The sequence below is a fragment of the Bos indicus genome, chromosome 7, assembly GCF_029378745.1.
Source record: "Bos indicus isolate NIAB-ARS_2022 breed Sahiwal x Tharparkar chromosome 7, NIAB-ARS_B.indTharparkar_mat_pri_1.0, whole genome shotgun sequence".
Taxonomy (NCBI): domain Eukaryota; kingdom Metazoa; phylum Chordata; class Mammalia; order Artiodactyla; family Bovidae; genus Bos; species Bos indicus.
This window is the reverse complement of record NC_091766.1, coordinates 14,761,914-14,785,306: the sequence shown is the minus strand read 5'-3', so window position 1 is coordinate 14,785,306 and position 23,393 is coordinate 14,761,914. Positions and strand designations below refer to the sequence as shown.

The window sequence follows — 23,393 nt, the reverse complement described above, 5'->3', positions numbered from 1 at the left end:
TCCAACTCTTTAAGACCCCATGGACTCTAGCCAGCCAGGCTCCTCTGTCCAAGGGATTTCCCAGGCTAGAATACTGGAGTGGGTTGCCATTTCCTCCTCCAGGGGATCTTCCCTTCCCTTGGCCTGGGTTTAATCCTAGCAGTAACTGGGGACACATGTGTGGGAGGGTGAGGTCAGATTTTCCCCTGGGCAGCTCACAAGGTCCGAAGTGAGCAGGTGAGAAAAGCATGGCTCTGCCCAATTTGTGCCCAGTACCTGGGGACTAGGCGATTTCCCCCCTACCCCATCCCTACGAAGCTGCCTTCTCCTCCCATCCTCCTCCCAACTCAAAGCCTCTTCTCAGAGCCTTTTAAAATCTTTAGCACTTCTGATGACAGGGTCTGGGGAAGGGGCAGCAGGCACCATATTGGGCCGTAAAGGTGGCAAGAAGAAGCCCCTGAAGCAGCCCAGAAAGCAAGCCAAGGAGATGGACCAGGAAGATAAGACATTCAAGCAGAAACAGAAGGAAGAGCAGAAGAAACTGGAGGAGCTAAAAGCAAAGGCCTCGGGGAAAGGCCCTCTGGCCAGAGGTGAAATTAAGAAATTTGGCAGAGTAAGCTGTTCCTTCAGAGAAGGCAATGGCACCCCACTCCAGTACTCTTGCCTGGAAAATCCCATGGATGGAGGAGCCTGGTAGGCTGCAGTCCATGGGGTCTCGGGGTCGGACATGACTGAGCTGCTTCACTTTCACTTTTCACTTTCATGCATTGGAGAAGGAAATGGCAACCCACTCCAGTGTTCTTACCTGGAGAATCCCAGGGACGGGGGAGCCTGGTGGGCTGCCTGCCATCTATGGGGTCCCAGAGTCGGACACAACTGAAGTGACTTAGCAGCAATAGTAGCAGCAAGCTGTTCCTGTGTCTGAGGCAACGAAGACCCTTATTTCCATTCCTGTTTAAACATCTGGATTCCCTGCCATAATATCTGTTGCCATCTGTAGCTAGAATGAAGTGTTGTCTGAGAACCTATTGTACATTTAAGAATAAACTTCGGTAAAAAAAAAAAAAAAACTTTAATAAGGACATTCATACAATAGTACTATTCAGTCATAAAACGAAACGAAAAAAAAAAAAAAGCGAAACGAAGGGACTTCCCTGGTGGTTCAGTGGCTAAGGCTCCAGGCTCTGAGTGCAGGGGACCTGGGTTGGACCCCTGGTCAGGAAACTAGATCCCACATGTCTCAACTAAGACTTGGCCCAGAAAATAAATAAGAATATAAACATTAAAAAAAAAAAAATTGTGCTCCTGACAGCACAGTTAGGCATTTCAAGTTCAAATACCTTCAGAGGCCAGGCTGGCAATAGAAATACCCAAAGCGACCCAGTAGAGTGACCTGGGGACATATATCCACCCATGGATTTCTCAGGCCAATGCTTTTTATGTATTTTTTTTTAATTTTTATTTTATACTGAAGTATAGCTGATTTGGGCTTCCTGGTGGTTCAGACTGTGAAGGATCTGTCTGCAATGGGGGAGATCTGGGTTCAATCCCTGGGTGAGGAAGATCCCCTGGAGAAGGGAACGGCTACGAACTCCAGTATTCGTGCCTGGAGAATTCCATGGACAGAGGAGCCTGGGGGGCTACAGTCCATGGGGTCGCAAAGAATCACAGACAACTGAGCAACTAACATTTCACTTTCATAGCTGATTTATAATGTTGTGGTAGTTTCAGGCGTATAGCAAAATGATTCAGTTATTCCATTCTTTTTCAGATTCTCTTCCCATACAGGTTATTACAGAATATTTCCTGTGCTATACAGTAGGTCCTTGTTGATTATCTATTTTATCTATAGTAGTGTGTATATATTAATCCCAAACTCCTAATTTATCCCCCCTCCTTTTTTTTGATTAATAAATTTTATTTTTTTAATAGCAGTTTTAGTTTCACAGCAAAATTGAGCAGAAAGTACAGAGATTTCCCGTATACACCCAGAATCTCCCACCCCAAACCTCTCCCTCTATGGACATCCCACACAACAGTAGTGCATTTTGAACCACTGGTGAATCTACATGACCCATGAACACATCATTATCACCCAAAGTGCATAGTGATTTTTTTTTTTTTTTTTGCTGCATCCCATAGCTTGTGGGATCTTACTTACCCGCCTAAGGATTGAACCTACGACCTCTGCAATGGAAGCTCTTTGTTCTAACCACTGGACCCGACCAAGGAAGCCCCTCATTATACTTTTCTTAACTGGAATTTTTCTGTCAGGAAGAGTTGTTCCTTCTCCCTCATTTTAAAATAGACTCACTCGTGTATTTAAATCAGTTTGGACTTGTGGTTACTTATTCTTCGGGTTATAATTCAATTCTAATGCTGTCTAGTTTGTTCAAATTGTCCCAGCTTTGGCCAGCAGTTCTTTTCAGGCTGGCTCCTGTCCTTTTGCCTTTTTGATTTCTCCACTTCTGGCTCTAGAAGAGGCTCCAGTGTCCTTGAGGATTTTCTCTGCCCTAATCCTAGAAGCAGTCATTCCTCCAAGGAGCCCTGGTTCCTCCTCCTGGAAAGTGGCATTCAGAAACCAGTTCTGGATGCTGAGTGTACGCATTGCTTCTAGGGTGTCATTGCTTCTGGACACATGGCAGACAGAGCTAGGAAATCTGTATACACTCAAACCTATATTTAAAAATATATAATCCTTTATTAAAAAATATAAACCTTTATTTAAAAAAATTTTTATTGGAGTATAGCTGCATTACAATGTTGTGTTAGTTTCTGCTGTACAGCAAAGTGAATCAGCTCTCTGTATACATATCTACTCCTTTTTGGATTTCCTTCCCATTGAGGTCACCACAGAGCATTAAGTAGAGTTCCCTGTGCTATACAGTCAGTTCTCATTAGTTATCTATTTTATACACAGTATCAATGGTGTATATATGTCAGTCTCAATCTCCCAATTCATCCCACCCACCCTTCCCCTGCCTTGGCATCGGTATGTTTGTTCTCTGCCTCTGTTTCTATTTCCACTTTGCAAATAGGTTCATCTCTAACTATTAAACATCTCATAATGATAACCCCATCTAGCAACACGGTGCTTATTTGCAACTTCCTCTCCAACAGTATGAAAACTGGTTGTCAGTATCTACAATCTATGTACTTATTTGTTCAATGCTAGTACATAGCTATTCCCAAATTAAGCTCTACCCCTGTGAGACACAAATTCACTCACCCGAGTACAGTGTTTCTATTCAGTTCAGACAGACGTTTGAATGGGAAACCTTGGAGCCAAGCAAACAAATCTTATAGTTGTGAGGCAGAGTTGGCCCTCTGACCTACAGTTTGAGACACCACCTCCTCCCCTCCTTGCGGAAACATGACTGCTCTGGTCGTGGGAAAGTTGTCAGTTTGCAGCTCCCTGCAGCCACATACAAGCCTCAGAACTGGTAGATGGGAGATAGAGATGGGGGATTGGGAAGTCTTGCTGCAGCCCTCTGCCTCTTTGGATGGGTGGAAGTGTGAGGGGGCTGTGGGAGGCATTTTGCTCTTTTAGAGCCAAGGCTACAGCTCAGGGAGAATGGGTACAGATTGGGTGGAGCAGCCCCTGTGGGTGACGGCCCTGGCAGCAGAACTTGCTAGGCAGGTGTGCCAGCCCAGGCATGCATCAGGCGGGCAGGCTGTGGCAGGGGTGCCCTTCCCTGGGAAGAGACCAGGCATGGGTGGGGGGCAAGGCGTGGGGCGGGCTGGGTTGGTGGTGGTACGTGGGGCGGGTGGGGCCTGAGCTGTACCCCTTCTAATTCCTCCTCAGGGATACAGTGGTGCCCAGAAGCACCTGTGCATGCGTGCTGAGTCACTTCAATTGTGTCCGACCCTATGGACTGTAGCCCGCCAGGCTCCTCTGTCCATGGGATTCTCCAGGCAAAGAATACTGGAGTGGGCTGCCATGACTTCCTCCAGGGGATCTTCCTGACCCAGGGATCGAACTCACATCTCTTAAGTCTACCTGCATTGACAGATAGGTTCTTTCCCACTAGTGCCCTAGCCAACATTTATTGAACACTCACCTGTGTCTGGAAGCTCCGTTCCATGCCTTCCTCCTCAAGGGCATCTCTCAGAGTGGAAACTGTCATTATCCATTTTACAAAAGAGGCCACCAAGGCTCCGAGGAGAGTGTCACTTGTCTTGAGTCCTAGATTACAAAGTAACTGAGCCTGGCTCCAGTCTCCAAGCTCTTAATTTTTACTCAATGACTGGGGAGAAGCACAGACAGGGCCCCTGCCTTCCTGGAGCTGGGAGTCCAGGGCAGAGACATATGATGTACCATATGAATCAGTAAATAATGAAGGTCATTTCAGACGGTACCAACTGCAGTGTGAGACTGGGGAGGAGGGCGACACAGACGGGAAGGCCTCTCTGAGGAAGTGACTGCCTGGGAAGAGCTGGGGACAGGGTGTTCTGGTCACGCTGATCCCCAAGTCCCAAGGTCTTGAAGACTGTGAGGATGTGGTCTGGGGCCGGGCGGGGTGCGGGGGGGAGACAGTGGGGCTGGAATAGGAAGAATGGAGATAAAAGAGGGAGAGACTGTGCCAGGCCTTGTGGGCCTTGAAGGCCTGGTATTTTTCGAATTTGGACTTTTACTCTGAGCCACATAGGGAGCCATGGGACCATCTGGAGCAGAAGAAGGCTGTGATCTTGTGGGATCTCTTGCATGAAGCGGCACAAGTTGGGGGTGCTGGGCCGGGGACCCAGGGCCGGAAGCCCCCCTCCACTGTATATAGGGCCCGTGGGAGGTGAGATTGCCACTTGGGAGGTGAGAAGCAGCCACATTCCCACCCTAGGGTGTGGCTTCCCCTTTACAGAAGGGGGTCATTTATCAAGCACATGGCCCTGACACTTTGGGGAATCTTCAGGGCTCATCCTCGATGGATTGGTGGGGGAGGCTGGGGGCTCCAGCACTCAAATCTTACCACACCCACCCCACCCAACAGCCATCTCCGCGCCCCCCAACTCTGGCTTCCCTGGCTGCGCTGCCCCAGTGCCTGATCTGTTGGAGCAGGCAAAGAGAAGAGAAGTCACTCAGTTCTGTTGACTCTTTGCGACCCCATGGACTGCAGCCTACCAGGCTCCTCCATCCTTGGGATTTTCCAGGCAAGAGAACTGGAGTGGGTTGCCATTGCCTTCTCCAAGGGATCTTCCCAACCCAGGTCTCCAGCGTTGTAGGCAGACGCTTTACCATCTGACCCACCAGGAAAGGAGCAGGGAAGAGTGGTTCTATTTGGAGCCACTGGGATCCCTAAGAAGTGACAGGAGGATGCAACCTAGCCTGGGTGCCCCAAGGGGTCTCTCTCCCGGGGGGCGTCCCTCTGACCCATCTGATCCATCTGCTGATCATCTCTGGGCCGCCCTCACCCCACCGGAGGCCGAGGCCGGCAGAACCTGAGGCGGCCGGTGCAAAGGGCACAGTCCTAGCGAAGGTCGCAGCAGCCAGGCCCAGCCCCCTCTTCCCGGCTCTGGCCTCTGATCGGAGGGAGCTTCCCAGCCTGGAAGCTCCTGGGAAGTGGGGGTGGCGGGTGCGGGGCCAGCTGGGACTGGCCCAATGGAGGAGCTGAGGCCTGGGAGAGGCGTGGGAGAGACACAGACGGAGAAAGACAAAGAAGCGACTGAGAGAGAGACACACACACACACAGAGACGGAGAGAAACAGAGACGGAGACACCCCGAGAAATCAGGAGGGAGAAACACACGGAGAAAGTGAGGGAGACAGTCATTCATTCACTCACTAACTCCGCGGCTGCTTACTGGGCACGGGCTTGTGTCCAGGCAATGCCCAGAGCAGACACAAATCTCTGCCCCGGTGGGGCTGACTGTCTGGTGGGGACACAGCCCAGAAACCTGATAACCGAGTAAATCACGTTGTCCAGAGTGATAAAGGGGAGAGATACGGGGTGGGGGAAGCGGGACAACCAGGGGGACTTACGAGCCAGATTCTTCTTATCTGGGGAGGAGAAGATTCCCACCAGCATCTTGACTGCGCCTGCCCTTCCCCCACCCGCCCCAAACTGGGGATGGGAGAGGGGAAAGGGGGTGGGGCCTGAGCCCGAAGCCGACGGCTCTATCTGTTGGGGGGGAGGGGAATTGAGGCTACGGCTGCTAAAGACCCCTCTTAACCCGGGTTGCCGGGGTTCTTCCGCCGACTGGACGTCCTTGGGGTGCAGCCCAGGACGTTTAATCAGAAGGTAGGTGGTAAAAGGGGAGGGATCAGTGCCCAGAGCACAGAGGGGACCCCTCTATTAGGTGTTGAGGGGACAGGGGGGGAATAAACTCAGGTTGCGGCCGCCCGGGCTGAAGAACCCTCCCCCTGCTCGTGTCTCCGGATCCTCCCACCGCGACGGAGCGTCCCTGGGAGGGCCGCCCGGGCCCGGAGGGGGAAGCCGAGGGCTGGCCAGTGCCAGTCGGCGCCGAGGGCGCGTTCCGTTGCCGCGGCGGGTGGTACAGACTGGCAGACACGCGCTGGCAGCCGCGGGCTGGCAGCCCGTACCCCAAGAGGAGGAGGGGGCAACTGCTGGCGATTGCCAGCGCTCTGCCTTGGGGGCCGCCCTCTCGCCTGCCCCCAGCCCCGCCTCCCGAACAGGGGCCGCTCTCTCCGCTCCCGGCCGCGCGACTGTCGAGCGCGCACTACCTGGGCGCAGCGGTGAGTGTCCACCACCGGGTCCTTTCGCGCGCGGGGCTCGTCCCGGCCCGGGGGTGGGGGTTGCCCTGGCCACCACCCTTGTCCCCTTGGCTTGGATTTCTCGGGCCTTTCCCGAAGGCTCTTGGAAGGGGAAAACCTGAGATTTCGGGACTGGATGCGGGGACCCGGGATGGGGGTGGGAGGCACCCGGAATCCCCCCCGCCTCGTCCTCTCCCAGCCACATCATTGCAAGTTTCGCTACCTCACCCTTGTCTCCAGGCAAAAGGAGGAGAGGTGGGAGGTACACAGGCTGCGAACCACTGCGCAGTGTCCCCAGCGCAGCGAGTGTGACCCTGGGGTGACCCTCATCTGCGTGTGTTTGGTGTCCCCTTCCCCCCAGCATGGCTGAGTCCCTGACTCGCTGTGAGTCTGTATTTGCGCCTGATTCCCTGTGTGCAGCTCAAGCCGTCTGGGAGGCATTTGTTTCTGCCCTGTTCAATTAAATCCGTTCCCCTCCCCAGGCCCTGGTTTTCTCGTCTGTTCAGTGGGACTTCCGTGACTGTGTCTCAGTTTCTGCGTGGATGTGTTTGTGTGGAGCATGAAAATCTTTGTGTCTGCTTCTTTGCGAGGTACTTCGTCTGAGCCTCAGTTTCCTCGTTTGTAAATTGGGGTTAAGGGGAGAGCTGCCCAGGGTATTTTAGCGCGAAGTCACAGTTGGGAGGTATTATACTTTATTGAGGTGTATGTCCCTCTGCAAGAGTCTATGAGAGGTGAATTCCGTCTGCTGCCCTCAGGCTCTAGCCCTGCAAAATGGGTGGAGTTTTCTCTGCCTTCTCACTGAGGTTTTGCAGCGAATGAAGGGGGGAGTTCGCAGGGAAAAAACCTCTATGCAGCGAGGCGCGTAGATTGTGGGGTTCTGGGTCCCAGAGGGTGGGTGGAGGTTGTGAAATTGTGGCCTGTGAGACTAGGCATAAAATCCTGTCTGTGTGGAGGGGAATTTGTATATATCTTTCAGTGTCCCCTTGTCATGTGTGAATGTACTTCCTTTTTTTAAAATTTCTTTTTGTGCTTTCTTTTTTAAAAAACTATTTTTATTTTTGGCTGTGCTGGGTCTTTGTTGTTGCGTGAGCTTTCCTCTGGTTGCACCCAGTGGGGACCACTCTCTAGTTGCCCAGCTAGGACTTCTTGCGTGGGTTCTTTTGTTGCTCTAGGGAGCTCGGTTTTCAGTAGTTGCGGTGCCTGGGCTCAATAGTTGTGGCGCACAGGCTCAGTTGCTCTGCGGCCTGTGGGATCCTCCTGGACCAGGGATTGAACCCTTGTCTCCTGCACTGGGAGGTGGTGGATTCTTATCCACTGGACCACCAGGGAAGACCTGAACGTACTTTCATGGTTCCCTGAGAGGGTGTAACTGCGCATTTTGCCCTAGTTTGTGACTATCTGTGCACATGTCCTTGTCGATGTGTCACTGTATGTGTCCCTTTCTCTGTGTGGCTGTTTCTTTCTGTTTTTGACTAAGATGCCTCTGAGTATCCGTGCCTGTGTATGAATTATTAGTGTCCCTTTCATGTGGGACTCTGTTACCCTGTCCCTTCGTGATATGATTTGTCTCTTTGTGTCGGCCTGTCTCCATGGACACCCCCTCTTCTATCCCAAATTCCCTCTGGACCCCGGCGTGAGTGTAGGGTAGGGAGTAGGGGGTTAGAACCCCCTTCCCAGGTCAGGCACCGCTTATGCCTGCCTTCGCAGGCCGCCGGGGATGGTGACCATCAGGCCTGACATTGCTCCCAACCTCTCCGCAGCCCTGGGGCGGGCGGCCCATGGAGCCGGGGCTGCTGCGGCCTGCGCCGCGGGTGAGCGAGGTCATCCTCCAGCATTACAACTACACCGGCAAGCTCCGCGGTACGCGGTACCAGCCTGGTGCGGGACTGCGTGCAGACGCCGTCGTGTGCCTGGCCGTGTGCGCGCTCATCATGTTGGAGAACTTAGCCGTGCTGGTCGTGCTCGGACGCCACCCGCGCTTCCATGCGCCCATGTTCCTGCTTCTGGGCAGCCTCACGCTGTCCGACCTGCTGGCCGGCGCCGCCTATGCCGCCAACATCCTGCTGTCGGGGCCATTCACGCTGCGCCTGTCGCCCGGGCTCTGGTTCGCCCGTGAGGGAGGCGTCTTCGTGGCGCTCTCCGCGTCTGTGCTGAGCCTTTTGGCCATTGCACTCGAGCGCCTCCTCACCATGGAGCGTCGGGGACCCGCGCCCGCCGCCCGTCGGGGGCGCACGTTGGCGCTGGCGGCCGCCGCCTGGGGCTTGTCGCTGCTCCTCGGACTACTGCCAGCGCTCGGCTGGAACTGTCTGGGCCGTCTGGAGGCCTGTTCCACGGTCCTGCCGCTCTACGCCAAGGCCTACGTGCTCTTCTGCGTGCTCGCCTTTCTCGGCATTCTGGCTGCCATCTGCGCGCTCTACGCGCGGATATACTGCCAGGTTCGCTCCAAGGCGCGGCGCCTACGGGCGCACCCCAGCACTGGCGAGGGCGCCTCGATGCGCGCGCGCCACACGCCGCGCTCCTTGGCGCTGTTGCGCACGCTCAGCGTGGTGCTCCTGGCCTTCGTGGCTTGTTGGGGCCCTCTCTTCCTGCTGCTCTTGCTGGACGTGGCGTGCCCGGCGCGCGCCTGCCCTGTACTCCTGCAGGCGGACCCCTTCCTGGGCCTGGCCATGGCCAACTCGCTCCTGAACCCCATCATCTACACGTTCACCAACCTCGACCTGCGTCACGCGCTCCTGCGCCTCGTCTGCTGCAACCGGGGCCCCTGCTGCCGAGACCCAGGTGCCTCCCGGCGGCCTGGGAGCGCCCCTGGGGCTTCGGGCGACCTGCACCGCTGGCTGCCTCCCGGCATGGATGGCAGCTCCAGCCGCTCCGAGCGCTCCTCGCCCCAGCGGGACGGGTTAGAGACCAGCGGTTCCACCGCCTGCCCTGGTGCACCCACGGTCGCCGGGACCCTGGTAACCCCGCCAGCTACAGACTGACGCCCTTTGACCGCGATTGCCCTTCCTAAGAGCACTTTTGCAGACTTTTTAAATACAGGAATTTATAGGAAAAAGCAGCCAAAGATGAAGATGGTGGAAGCAGAAAAGACCTAGGAAAATATATTTTATTGACGCTAAACTCCACAGCAATGAAGAAAACAGACAAAAATCCCTGCTTTTGTGGAAGTGATGTTCTTGTGTCGGACTCAGAGATGATAAGGGCGTGAAGAAGTGTGGAGATGATTCCGGTGACAATACAGTGATGCGATGGTGGTCAGGTGATGTCTTTTGGAAGAGGTGGTGACATGTGCTGTGAGCTGAGGTGATTATTATCCTGGGAACTTTTTTTTTTTTTTTTATCCTGGGAACTTTTATTTTTGGCATGTGGGATCTTAGTTCCCTAATCTGGAATGAACCCACAACCCCTGCAATGGAAGCAGGGAGTCCTAATTATGGACTGCTAGGGAATTCCTTGTCCTGGGAACTTCTGAAGGAAGAGCATTTCAGAATTGGGGAACAGCAGGTGCAAAGGTCCTAAGGCTAGAATATGCCTGTGTGTTCTCCCAAAAGCAAAGATCTTAGTGCTATTGGAGCAAGGATGGAGAGGCAGAGAAGAAACAAAGGAAAATAATGGGGCAGGTGGGGCAAAGCCTTATGGACCCAGGGGAGAAACTTCTTTTGCTCTGAGTGAAGTAGTACTCCTGGAAGGTTCTAGGCAGAGGAAGGACTTAATCAGGCTCAGGCATTTACAACTGCCTCTGCTCTCTGTAGAGGGTGAAGCCAGGAGAACTGGGTGATGGTAACTGCCTAGGAGAGTGATGACAAGGACTGGGACGTATGGATTCTCCACAGACTTGGGAGGGATTGGACAGAATTATTGAGGAATTGGGTGTGGGGGAGAAAGGAGTCAAGGACAGGTGTTCATTTTTAGAGGAGAGGCCAAAGACGGAGCACCCTAAAACTTGACTCTAGGAGACTCAGCCTGTTCCTCTGTGAAACAAGATTTTTTTGAAAGTGGTATCAGATCCTTCATAAAAGAATAAAAATATAATTGAATAATAAGAGTAATTAGTTGATTTTACCCTTGGTGGCTCAGATGGTAAAGAATCTGCCTGCAGTGTAGAAGACCTGGGTTCGATCCCTGGGTTGGGAAGATCCCCTGGAGGAGGGCATGGCAACCCACTCCAGTATTCTTGCCTGGAGAATCCCCATGGACAGAGGAACCTGGTGGGCTGCAGTCCGTGGGGTTACAAAGAGTCGGACACAACTGATTGACTAAGCACAGAACAGGATAGTTACTCCCATAGTATTCTAGGCCTGGGACATGCCTTTTTCTCACCTTTCCTACAATCTTGTAAGGTAGGTTTTCTCACTCCCATTTGACAGATGAGGAGAATCCAGGAACTGAGTATTTTGTCCTATTTTCTGAGCCAGGATATTAGCCAAGGAGGTTAGGCTCCACATTTTCAAGAGGTCTGTTAAGCCCAGACCGACACTCCTTTGTTCAAGGGTCTGCATTTTTTGCCAGGGCGATATTAGGGCCCCCGGCTGTGCCCATGAAAGGTTCCAGGCATCCTGACCACAGTTCCCAGCTGTCTCGGGCTCCCAGCTGTCCCCAGGCACATTCCTAACCTCAGTGTGGAGAGGCAGGCTGGAGAGGGGCAGGGTGGGTTTGGGGAAAGGGCCTGGGGCTTCGGGTTCAGATTGTGGCACACCATTTGCCGGGACACGCGGTGTGTAGGGGTGCGGGTGAGGGGCACTGACGAGCCAGGGGAACTGAGTTCCCGTGGGCCACGCTCACACCGTCCCTGCATGCTGTAAGCACTGGGAAAACCAACCTATTTCCTGGAACACAAACACTCAAGCCTGGGGTCATATGCCAGTGTGCTTTGAGAACTGATTCTAATTTCCTACCTGGTTCCAGTATCCCCAGGCTCCTGTAATCTTCCAGAGCAACCTGAGCTACCCCACCCCATTGCTCAGTTGTTTGATGATGGTGTGATAGCAGAAGAGTTATTTACTTGTTCACATTTTACAAAATTCAAAAAGCACCAGTTCCCACTCCTGGATATATACACTTGGGAAACTTGCAGAGCCATTCTGTGGGTAAATGAGCTGAAATGTAAATACATCTTCTCTCTTTTTACACAACTTTAGCTTTGCTCTCCACCTTGCTTTGATCGTTTAATAGTATCATCTTGGAAATTGTTGCATGTCTAGATTTTGTACTGTGTTAATTGGACCAGCCTAGGTGCCTTAACAGAGAAGGCAACGGCAACCCACTCCAGTACTCTTGCCTGGAAAATCCCATGGACGGAGGAGCCTGGTAGTCTGCAGTCCATGGGGTAGAGATGAGTTGGACACAACTGAGGGACTTCACTTTCACTTTCATGCATTGGAGAAGGAAATGGCAACTCACTCCAGTGTTCTTGCCTGGAGAATCCCAGGGACGGGGGAGCCTGGTGGGCTGCCATCTATGGGGTCGCACAGAGTCGGACACGACTGAAGCGACTTAGCAGCCACAGCAGCGGGTGCCTTAAACAACCAAAGTTTATTTCTCATAGGGCTGGAAGTCCAAGATCAAGGTGTCAGCATGGTAAGCTTCTGGTGAGAACTCTCTTCCTAGCTTATAGACAGCTGCCTTGTGGCTGTGTCCTCACATGGTGGAGAAAGAGATCTAAGTTCTCTGGTGTTTCTTCTGATAAAGGCACTAATACCATCATGAGGGTCCCACCCTCATGACCTCATCTAAATCTACCTCCCCAAGCCCCCATCTCCAAATAACATCACTTATTTTTATATGTGGGCTCAGTCACTCAGTTGTGTCTGACTCTGGGACCCCATGGACTATAGCCTGCCAGGCTCCTCTGTCCATGGGATTTTCCCAGGAAGAATACTGGAATGGGTTGCCATTTCTTCCTTCAGGAGATTTTCCTGACCCAGGGATCAAACCCTAGTCTCCTGCATTGGGTGGCAGATTCTTTACCACTGTGCCACCTTGGAAGCCCAAATACCATCATCTTGTTATGTTAGGGCTTCAATATATGATGGTGGGGAGGGGGCACAGACAATAACACTTTTTATGTCACTATTTTTTAATTGAATAATTGCTTTACAGAGCTTTTTTTTTTTCACATTTAAAAATATTGAGGTAAAACATTTACACAGCTAATGGCTTCTTTTTACTGGCTGCATAGTATTTCACAGCATAGATTACACCAGGGCCCTAGGGATGCACACATGTTAAATCCAACACTTGGCATTTAAACACAGTATTGCAATAAACATCTGTGTACATACACCCTCCTAAACGTGTGCAAGGGTACCTTGGATAAATTACTGCACATGTCACTGCTGGGTCTCAGGGCTTGTAGATGTTAATTTTGAGATATACCAGAGGTTTCCTTTGGCATGTGGAGAAGGGTGTGGGTTTACTCACAGCCTCAGCCACTCCCCATACAGTATTTGGCGATTATGCTATGGCGCCACCTCTGGAGGCACTCAAACCACAGCTTCACCACCGCCACCGGCAAGGCAGGAGAAGCAAGGAACCCCACCCCAGCCTTCTCCTGCGTGGGATTAATCCCAAACCCAGAGCAGGGAGGCAGAATCTTCCAAATTCACCCCAGGGGCGGGCGGAATCCTTTATTAGACCAGTATCTGTTCAGTCTAGCGTTTCATACAGACGGACTCTTAAAAGAAAAAAACCCCACATACATTTAAAAGTTAACTTTATATAACAAAGAGCATAAATGGAAAATCAGTATCACTTTCCATGGAAAATAACAATCATTCATATTTATTGAGCGCTAGCATTCTCAATTAGTTCTCCCAATAATCTACCAGGTAGGTGCCTGTATTATTAACATCTATTGCTACGTGGTGTCCAACTCTTTAAGACCCCAGGGACTGTATAGCCCACTAGGCTCCTCAGTCCATGAAATTTCCCCGGCAATGATACTAGAGTGGGTTGCGATTTCCTTCTCCAGAGCATCTCTTCGACCCAAGGATCGATCCTGTGTCCCCTGTATTGCAGAAGGATTCTTTACCGTTGAGCCACCACAGAAGCCCTATTAACATTTTACGAGGAAGGAAATTGAAGCATGGAGCGGTTAAATTATGGGTCCAGCTGCGCAGAGCTAGAGAGTGGCAGAGCCGGAGTTCGAATTCCCAACTGCGAGCTCCTCGCGCCTCCAGATTGGAGATAAAAAGTAAAAACAATGAAAACCCCAGTAGGTAGGTAGACAGCTCTGCCGGGATCCTTCGGCCACCTGAACGTGAGGCCTGCACTGTGCGGAGTTAAAAGAAGAGCAGGTCGTGGGAAGCAGACTCGCGCTGAGACGACGAAACACGGCGGATGGAAGGGACTGCGAAGGGGTGGGGGGACGGGCCTGGTGGGCTTAGCCGTGGCGCCCTTGCCCGCCGCCCTATTCCTCGCCCATCGGCGCCGGGCACCTGAGGGAAGGGCGGGGAATCACGACTCCTTCCCCGCCGCGCCCTCTCCGCCCTCTCCCCGCCTCCTTCTCGGGCGTCCCGAAGCTAACCCCCCACTCGACGGCCGCGACCCCGTAGGCCCCGCCGACCCGGAGCCCAGCCACAACCCCCTCCCCCGCCGCCCCGGACAGTGGAAGCGCTCGCGGGTCTTCAATAGCGAAAGTCAGGCGGGAGCCGCCCCCGAGGCAGGCCACGGCCCCTCGGGCTTCCCGGAAGCTCGGTGCGCGGGTGGCACCAACGTGCCAGGAGCCACCGCCGCGCCCCCTGGCATCCCCACCCCGCGGTGAGAGTATCGGAGGCTACGCAGGTGAACGCACAAGCGGCGGCGGGGAGGGGTATCCGGTGATCCCGGGTGCAGGGAAGCGCTGAGCCTCGAACCCGGGGCTTTGATTCTAGGCGGCTCCGACCACGCGGGCTGGGTGCGCCCAGGGATGGTTGCTTGGCCCCGCCGCAATTACCGGCACTGCGGACGCCGCTCTGGGGCTGCGCAACTGGGCAACAGCGAGCGTGGGCGGGGAAGCGGGGGTGGGGGGGAGCGGCCCGCTGCCGTCTCCGCCGCCCGAGGCCCGGGGCCGCGGGGACTTTTATTCTGACACGGCCGGCTCCCGGCTCTGCTTAGTCATGGTGACCTGCGCGCGTTCCGCGCCTCCCCCCTGCGAGCTGCGATGGAGGCGCCCGGGCCTGGGCGACGGAGGCGGAGCCCGAGCGCGGCCATGGCGGGGTGAGTGAAGTGGCCCGCGCCCGGGCTGAGGGCACCGAGGGTCTAGAGTGCTCTGCGACCATGTCCGGGGGCCGGAGCACTGGGCGATGCGGGGCCCGGTCGCCTCGGGGTTTCCCGCGGCTCTGCGGAGGGCCAGGAGGGCGCGGCTCGAGTCCGGACCTTTTGTTGGACGGCGCGACCGGCGGGTGATTCCTGGAGCGAGAGGCCCAGGAAGCGTCGCTCGGACGGAAGCCCGGGGATCCCGGGGCGTTTGTGGCGGGGGGGACCTTGGTCTGCGCCCCGGGGCTTACGATGGAAAGGCCGCGGCGGGGTCACTTCCTCCCTTCTCTAGGCCTTGGCTGCGCCGGCGGGACATGCGCAGTGCCCCCCGCCCCCCCTCCACTTACCGCTTCTTGGCGGGGGGGTGGGGGAGAAGTGTCCGGTGCCCAGGGGGCACCGTTGACCGTTTGGCTAAAGACCAAGAGGCAGGCCCGGGCCTCGGCTGGGGAGAGGCGGCCAAGCAGTGTCCAGGGCACGGTGGAAGAGGAGGGTGCTCTGGCAGGCACAGTGGAGTGGGCAGTCAGCCAGCCGCAGCTTACTGACCCCTGCATAGTGCCAGGCTCCAGGCGGACTGCAGGGGAGGCACAGGAGAGGGTGGGCAGGACCCTGACCTACACAGGGCTACCTGCCCTCTGAATCCTGGGGCTCAGAGCCAGAGAGACCCTTCATCCATCAGCAAGCAAGCAAAGGAGCTAATTTCCATTCCTGACAAGTGGTGTGATGGAAATAAAACAGAGAGGAGGTGACTCTGAGTGGAGCCCAGGGAACAATAAGAAGAACCTCTTGTAGATCCCCTGCCATCTCTTTGCTTGACTTTTTCAAACCCAGCTCACGCCCTGACCCTCCAGACTCCACAGGGTTCACAGACACCCTCCCTTCACTAGTCTTTCCCTCTCATCACACTCTTCCCTGATTCTCCAGGTCAGCTCTCATTCTGCCTCTGAGTCTTCGCACTCACTGTTCCCTCTGCCTGGAAAGCTAACAACCACCCACCCACCCCCCTACCTGCCCCCTTCATAAGTTCATCCTTCTAGTCCCAGCTCCAAGACAGGCCTGGACTACCTGATTTTAAATAAACACCTGCACGGCACACTGTCACAATGCTGTTGTCATTTTCTTCATGACCCCAAATCTTGCTTATTTCACTTATAGTCCTTTTTTCCCCGGTGTTGGCTCCAGGGGGGCTCATTGCATGTCTGTCTGGCTCCTTGCTGTGTCTCTGATGCCTAGAACAGTGCCTGGACATGCCCGAGAAATGTTGATGGGGTGAATGAAGGAATGAGTTGGACATGCTGTGAGAAGGGGTGGGCCCCGGAGAGCTGGAACAGAATGGGCAAAGGGAACAGGTGGACGGGAGCTGACTATGAAGGGCTTTGCAGGCCATTGAAGAGTTTGGTTTTATTCTTCATGCCACAGAGAATGATGGGATTCTGAGCAGGGGAGGGGCACCATGTGACCTACCATTTAAGGTGGGCCCTTGGACTGCTGGGGCCATGGGTCAGTTAGGGAGCGCAAATGAACACTGCTTTCCCCGGGCTTGGAAGGAAAACTGGTCTCGGAGTCACTTTATCTTAGAAAAGAAGGCCTAGCCCCCAGCCCCGTGCCCAGCCCTGTGCTCTCCCCCTCCAGGCCCCTGAGTGCCAGTGGTGGTGTTGTCCCTTGTCACCTGGAACCCCATGCAGCCGGAACCCAGGCCTAGCGGGGCCGGGGCCCATACCCAATTCCTGCCCCTGAGATCACAGCGCCCTGAGGGGGCAGGGGACACGGCGATGTACGCCTCCACCGAGTGCAAGGCCGAGGTGACGCCCTCCCAGCATGGCAACCGCACCTTCAGCTACACCCTGGAGGACCACACGAAGCAGGCCTTTGGCATCATGAACGAACTGCGGCTCAGCCAGCAGCTATGCGACGTGACGCTGCAGGTCAAGTACCAGGACGCACCTGCCGCCCAGTTCATGGCCCACAAGGTGGTGCTGGCCTCGTCCAGCCCCGTCTTCAAGGCCATGTTCACCAACGGTCTGCGGGAGCAGGGCATGGAGGTGGTGTCCATTGAGGGCATCCACCCAAAGGTCATGGAGCGGCTCATTGAGTTTGCCTACACCGCGTCCATTTCCATGGGGGAGAAGTGTGTGCTCCATGTCATGAACGGTGCTGTCATGTACCAGATCGACAGCGTGGTCCGAGCCTGCAGCGACTTCCTGGTGCAGCAGCTGGATCCCAGCAACGCCATTGGCATCGCCAACTTTGCCGAGCAGATTGGCTGTACGGAGCTGCACCAGCGTGCCCGGGAATACATCTACATGCACTTTGGGGAGGTGAGTGAGGGGTGGGGACATGGCACCAGGGCTTCAGAGCAGCCTTGGGAGGACCGGGAAACAGACAGGTGGGTCATCACCGTCTCCCCTAGAGAGGTGAAGGGTCAAGGCAAGGAGATGGAGAAAAATAGGGTTGAGCTCCCAGTCTACATATCTGTGACAAATCTGGGAAACAGCTGAAGAAACTGAGACCTTCATGGGTCTTTGGGCTCCCTTGGGTCAAAGGTGGGGACAGAGGGCAGTGACTATGACAGCAGTTCCACCATAGGCTGCCCTGAGCAGGGCCTGACGTTCCAGGCAGTCAGTAAATATTTATTGAACACCCGTGACATGCTGTCAACTGCCAGTGTTTTCTTTAGTCCACAGAGTATTGTGCTTACACTAATCTTTGTTTCATTTTCATTTTTAAGTGGAGGAAGTTGTGAGTAGAGAAAATGAGTGCTTGTTGAATACTTGGTGTGGGCCAGCCTCTGTTCTAAGTGATTTCCAGCCTTTAAATCTCTGAGTCTTCCCAGCTATCCTAGGACGTATGCTTTGGAGTGCCTTCCTGGAATTTTTTTTTGCCACACCACATAGCTTGCAGGATCTTAGTTCCCCGACCAGGGATTGAACCCTGGCCCTGGCAGTGAAAGCGCTGAGTCCCAACCACTGGACCACCAAGGAACTCCCCCTTCCTGGAAATTTTTAAAATCATCCTCCTGTGGCTGGGGCCAGCTAGGTGGACACTAGTCTTGGTCTCCATGCCTCTCATTCTCTACCATCTTGGGGGTTGACCAAATGCCCCAAGAAGCTCTGACGTTAGTCTTAGAACTTACGGCTTCCAGGATGGTGGCCCAAGAGCAGGGTTGTCCCACTGACCTGCACAACACTGGTGTCAGGGTGTTGCCTCAGCTTGGAGTAACAGGAAGCTTGGATCCCCCTGATGTGGGGTGACTGAAATTATTTATATAGACCAGTGCCGGACAAGAAATATTTACCTTAGCAATAACCCTGCTATGAATTAGCAACTAATATAATCCCCCCCTTTTTGGAGAAGGCAATGGCACCCCACTCCAGTACTCTTGCCTGGAAAATCCCATGGACGGAGGAGCCTGGTAGGCTGCAGTCCATGGGGTCGCTGGAAGTCGGACACGACTGAGCGACTTCACTTTCACTTTTCACTTTCATGCATTGGAGAAGGAAATGGCAACCCACTCCAGTGCTCTTGCCTGGAGAATCCCAGGGACAGGGGGAGCCTGGTGGGCTGCCGTCTATGGGGTCACACAGCGTCAGACACGACTGAAGTGACTTAGCATAGCATAGCATAATCCCCCTTTTATAGAGGAAGAAAACCAAGGCACGGAGTGTGTTAGGTTTTTGCCCAAGGTGGTACAATTAGAAGGTAGTGGGCCAACACTGCAACTCAGGCTGCTTTCTTCAAGCCTGAATTTTTTTTTCTTTCTAACATATTCTGTTGCTATTTGCTTTGAAGTCAGTCTGCTCTTTTGAAAAAATAATTTCATTAAAAAAAGAAAAGGGTAACATTCTTACACTTAAGATACAAAATGATACAAAATCTAAGAGGTGACATTTCTTTTTCCCATTTATGTACTTACCTGCTATATGCCTGGCATGTAGTGTTAACTCATTGAATTCTCACACACTGAGCGTTTACTACTATTCAAGTGCCTGTTTCTTTTCTTCCTTAAATTTTTATTTCTTTATGGCTGTGCTGGGGCTTCGTTGCTGTTCCCAGGCTTTCCTTAGTTGCAGTGGGCAGGGCCTCTCTGACTGCGCTGTGCAGGCTCCTCAGTGCAGTGGCTTCTCTTGTTGTGGAGCACTGGCTCTAGAGCAAGAGCTCAAGATTATGGCACATGCGCTTAGTTGCCCCAAGGCATGTGGTATCTTCCCAGTCTAGGGATCAAACCTGTGTCCCCTGCATTGGCAGGTAGATTCTTAATCACTGGACCACCAGGAAGTCCCTCGAATGCCTATTTCACACCTGAGGAAGCTGAGATCAGCAGAGGCAGATTGAGTGTCTTGTCCAAGGTCCTAGCAGGGGCTTGACGAGGGGCTGGGAGGTGGGAGTGGAGAGAGACCTGTAAGTCAGCCCATGACACTGTCGCCCTCTGCAGGTGGCCAAGCAAGAGGAGTTCTTCAACCTGTCCCACTGCCAGCTGGCGACCCTCATCAGCCGGGATGACCTGAACGTGCGTTGCGAGTCCGAGGTCTTCCACGCCTGCATCAACTGGGTCAAGTATGACTGCGAGCAGCGGCGCTTCTACGTGCAGGCGCTGCTGCGGGCTGTGCGCTGCCACTCGCTCACGCCCCACTTCCTGCAGATGCAGCTGCAAAAGTGTGAGATCCTGCAGTCGGACTCCCGCTGCAAGGACTACCTGGTGAAGATCTTCCAGGAGCTCACCCTGCACAAGCCCACGCAGGTGATGCCCTGCCGGGCGCCCAAGGTGGGCCGCCTTATCTACACGGCCGGTGGCTACTTCCGCCAGTCGCTCAGCTACCTGGAGGCCTACAACCCCAGCGATGGCACCTGGCTCCGGCTGGCGGACCTGCAGGTGCCCCGGAGCGGCCTGGCGGGCTGTGTGGTGGGTGGGCTGCTGTACGCCGTGGGCGGCCGCAACAACTCGCCTGATGGTAACACCGACTCCAGCGCCCTGGACTGCTACAACCCCATGACCAACCAGTGGTCGCCCTGCGCCTCCATGAGCGTACCCCGCAACCGAATTGGGGTGGGCGTCATCGACGGGCATATCTATGCCGTTGGCGGCTCCCATGGCTGTATCCACCACAACAGTGTGGAGAGGTGAGTGGTGCAGGAGGCGTGGGATCTGGGGCTTCTGCTGCTAACACGTCCCCCACCATTGGGATCTGAGGGTTCCTCCTGTCTTTCTTTTAAGATATTTGTTTATTTATTGTTGTCTGTGCTGGGTCTTCGTTGCTGCAGGCAGGCTTTCTCCAGTTGCTGCGAGCCAGGGCTACTTTTCGTTGTGGTGCACAGGCTTCTTATTGCAGTGGCTTCTCTCGTGGAGCACAAGCTCTAAGCCCACCAGCTTCGGTAGTTGCAGCACGCGGGCTCAGCAGTTGTGACAGGCCTAGTTGCTCCACGGCACATGAATCTTCCTGATTGAAGACACAGGGCTCGAACCCATGTCCCCTGCCTTGGTAGGTGGATTCTTATCCACTGCACCTCCATGGACATCTTCCCTCAATTGTTGAGTGCTTTTCTCTGTGCCTTGCCTTCAGGGAGTGGAAGCCTCAAGGTGAAGCTAAACTCCTGGGGGATGTATGGTCATGACCCTGGATGATGTGTCTTGGCCTGGGAACTGTTTACAGGGCCATCACATACCCATACAACGACTATTAGCAGATTTGGAAAAAGTTCCATCAGTTTGAAACTGTCGGAATGTTAATATGCTAATTTATCTGCCATCTATCCACAAATGGTTGTAAGAAACACACAAATGAGGTCTGTTAACGTGGAAGGTGCCCCCTTAGACGTGGTGCCCTGTGCAGTACACAGTCTGTGTACAGTACAGCTGTGCATGGTGACCCTGTGTTTGCGTGCGTGCGTGCTCACTCAGTATGTCTGACTCTGTGACCCCATGGACTATATAGCCCACCAGGCTCCTCTGTCCATGGGATTTCCTGGGCAAGAATACTGGATTGGGTTGCCATTTCCTCCTCCAGGGGATCTTCCTGGGCAAGAATACTGGAGTGGGTTGCCATTTCCTCCTCCAGAGGATCTTCCTGAGCCAGGAACTGAACTGGTGTCTCCTATGTCTCCTGCATTCACACAACACTTAGCTTAGGCAGTGGTCTAATGGAGCCATTTGAGTCCAGCAGAGGTGCAGGCGACCTTGAGCAGATGGGGACCATGACCCTCAGTTTCCTTGTCTAGAAAACGGACCTACTGATAACTTGCATTGTAGGGAATCCTTGTGAGAATTGAAGAGTTCAAGTAAGGGGCTTCCCAGGTGTTGCAGTGGTAAAGAATCCACCTGCCAATGCAGGAGACATGGGTTCTATCCCTAGTCTAGGAAGATCCCACATACCTCAGAGCAACTGTAAGCCAGTGCGTCATAACTATTCAGCCAGTGCTGTAGGAGCCCTGGAGCAGAAACTACTGAAGCCCACCTGCTCTAGAGCCCATGCTCCACAACTAGAGAAGCCGCTGCAGTGAGAAGCTGCGCACCGCAACTAGAGAAAAGCCTGTGCAGCCAGGAAGGCCCAGCATAGCCAAATAAAATTATTTTTTTAATTAAAAAGAAAAAAAAACCACAGTGGAATATCAGTGGGGGTCAGTGTCTCAGGCCGGCTGGGGCTGCTGTTGTCATTGCTACTCTGTTGTGGCAGGTATGAGCCGGAGGGGGACGAGTGGCACTTGGTGGCCCCGATGCTGACACGAAGGATCGGGGTGGGAGTGGCTGTCCTCAACCGTCTGCTCTACGCGGTCGGGGGCTTCGACGGGACAAACCGCCTCAACTCAGCCGAGTGTTACTACCCAGAGAGAAACGAGTGGCGGATGATCACACCCATGAACACCATCCGAAGCGGAGCAGGTGGGAGGGGGCTGCGGGGAGGGGAGCAAGGAGGAGCACCCTCCCCACCCTGGGAGTGATGCTTATAGAGCTCATGCTCCTTTCTCTTGGCTTCGTCTCTACAGGGCCCCTCAGGAGAGGGGAGGAAGGAAGACGGGTGACGGGAGAGGGGAGGGTGTCCCCCCAAGAAGGTGATGGCTGGGTCCCCCAAGGCCAGGCCCTGGAGTCACCCTCTCTGTGTCGTCCGGTTTAGGAGTCTGCGTCCTGCACAACTGTATCTATGCCGCGGGGGGCTACGATGGTCAGGACCAGCTCAACAGCGTAGAGCGCTACGACGTGGAGACAGAAACGTGGACGTTCGTAGCCCCCATGAAGCATCGGCGGAGCGCCCTGGGAATTACCGTTCACCAGGGAAGGATCTACGTTCTTGGTGAGGCCTGGGCGGAGAAGCCCACCTAGCCCCTTTCAGTAGGAGGGTTTCACATGCTTCCTTCCTTCCTACCCCCCCAACCCCCACCCCCTTGGAGTAGTGACCGACCATCCCTCCTGCCCTCCCTGCAGGGGGCTACGACGGTCACACATTCTTGGACAGCGTGGAGTGTTATGACCCAGACACGGACACCTGGAGCGAGGTGACCCGAATGACCTCTGGCCGGAGTGGGGTGGGCGTGGCTGTCACCATGGAACCCTGCCGGAAGCAGATTGACCAGCAGAACTGTACCTGTTGAGCCGCTTCTGTTTCCTGAGCGGGGGAAAAAAAAAAGGTCCGATCCAGAGTATTGTCGTTTCTGTACAAAAAAAAAAAAAAAAAACAGGGACAAATGAAGAGGCTCCACAGCGCAATTCGTGGCCTCCAGAATGGGAGGCTGGGACACCACGGTGTTCCAATCACGACGTGAAAGAAAAGAAGGCTAGAGTGGGAACTCGTGAGCCTGCCAGAGCAGTCCCAGGAATGTCCAACGAGAGCCTGCCCAGGAGGTGGGCACGGGAAGGATGGGCTCCCCAGAGAGAGGCCCCCCACACCCGCTACCCCAAGACTAGGCCTGGCTCCCCCACAGGTAGCCGCCACCTCCCTGTGGGATGAAAGCAGGTGCCGGGGACAGGCTGGTTTTCATCCCCTGCGTCTTTGTGCTTATTTCCTAAAGGCCTGGGAAGAAGCCCACTGAGGCCTTGGGGGAGGAGGCCCCTCCAGAGGTGTGGACCCCAGGAATGGGCCTGTACATAGAAACCACTGGATTTTGCTGCCCGGACAGTCATTTTGTTGATAAATAGCCCTGTAACTTTCAGATGAAAATAAAGAACAAACTAACTAGTGTCTTCCAACTGGGCTCTCAGCCAGAGATCTCAAACCTGTGGGGACAGAATGGACGCTTCTCCTGACATGCACTCAAGTCTTTTGATTTAAGGCTTAGATTTGAAACCAGTTTGTTATCTCGGCCCCGCTGAATTTTGATATGTAGGGCATCTTTCTCTCCCTGAGCAAGCCACACAGGGCTCAGCTTTGTCTATCACTTTCAACTGCTTTGGAGATAATGACCCAACTCCTTGACACCTCTCCTAGGGCTCCCCGAGATTAATTGCACACAGGCGCAGTTTATATTTTCACAGTATATATTATATTATTATA

At 54.1% G+C, this 23,393-nt stretch overlaps 3 protein-coding genes and 1 long non-coding RNA gene across 6 annotated transcripts; 3 read left to right on the top strand and 1 right to left on the bottom strand.

Moving 5' to 3' along the window:
- Positions 1-676, top strand: LOC139183979 (translation machinery-associated protein 7-like). The gene has a single exon (XM_070792271.1). It carries the CDS (start codon positions 371-373, stop codon positions 674-676), a length of 306 nt encoding a protein of 101 aa, XP_070648372.1. The 5' UTR covers positions 1-370.
- A 5,787-nt stretch (positions 677-6,463) lies between these two features.
- On the top strand, positions 6,464-10,724 carry S1PR5 (sphingosine-1-phosphate receptor 5). Of its 2 annotated transcripts, XM_019964155.2 has the most exons (3): positions 6,464-6,666; positions 7,167-7,274; positions 8,445-10,724. In XM_019964155.2, exon 3 carries the CDS (start codon positions 8,463-8,465, stop codon positions 9,660-9,662), a length of 1,200 nt encoding a protein of 399 aa, XP_019819714.2. In that variant the 5' UTR covers positions 6,464-6,666; positions 7,167-7,274; positions 8,445-8,462; the 3' UTR covers positions 9,663-10,724. The 2 variants fall into 2 exon arrangements, with proteins under 2 accessions (XP_019819714.2, XP_019819713.2); XM_019964154.2 differs by lacking the exon at positions 7,167-7,274 and having other exon boundaries at positions 6,465-6,666.
- LOC109561591 (uncharacterized) lies at positions 10,005-14,776 on the bottom strand. Its single transcript, XR_002181069.2, has 2 exons — positions 14,474-14,776; positions 10,005-14,117 (listed from the first exon to the last, which is right to left on the bottom strand). It is a non-coding gene; the product is annotated as an uncharacterized lncRNA (long non-coding RNA).
- On the top strand, positions 14,176-23,089 carry KEAP1 (kelch like ECH associated protein 1). 2 transcript variants are annotated; one of them, XM_019964152.2, is made up of 6 exons: positions 14,176-14,463; positions 16,546-17,231; positions 19,346-20,031; positions 21,582-21,787; positions 22,020-22,196; positions 22,328-23,089. In XM_019964152.2, exons 2-6 carry the CDS (start codon positions 16,593-16,595, stop codon positions 22,492-22,494), a joined length of 1,875 nt encoding a protein of 624 aa, XP_019819711.1. In that variant the 5' UTR covers positions 14,176-14,463; positions 16,546-16,592; the 3' UTR covers positions 22,495-23,089. The 2 variants fall into 2 exon arrangements, with proteins under 2 accessions (XP_019819711.1, XP_019819710.1); XM_019964151.2 differs by lacking the exon at positions 14,176-14,463 and adding an exon at positions 14,770-14,877.
- Positions 23,090-23,393: the final 304 nt, after the last annotated feature.

What these genes read in the sequence shown, in the direction of transcription:
- LOC139183979 (XM_070792271.1), top strand. Translation starts at nt 371, where the DNA reads ATGACAGGGTCTGGGGAAGGGGCAGCAGGCACCATATTGGGCCGTAAA.
- S1PR5 (XM_019964155.2), top strand. Translation starts at nt 8,463, where the DNA reads ATGGAGCCGGGGCTGCTGCGGCCTGCGCCGCGGGTGAGCGAGGTCATC.
- KEAP1 (XM_019964152.2), top strand. Translation starts at nt 16,593, where the DNA reads ATGCAGCCGGAACCCAGGCCTAGCGGGGCCGGGGCCCATACCCAATTC. An exon ending in TCTACATGCACTTTGGGGAG is followed by an intron (nt 17,232 to 19,345) that starts GTGAGTGAGGGG and finishes CGCCCTCTGCAG; the next exon opens with GTGGCCAAGCAAGAGGAGTT. An exon ending in CACCATCCGAAGCGGAGCAG is followed by an intron (nt 21,788 to 22,019) that starts GTGGGAGGGGGC and finishes CGTCCGGTTTAG; the next exon opens with GAGTCTGCGTCCTGCACAAC.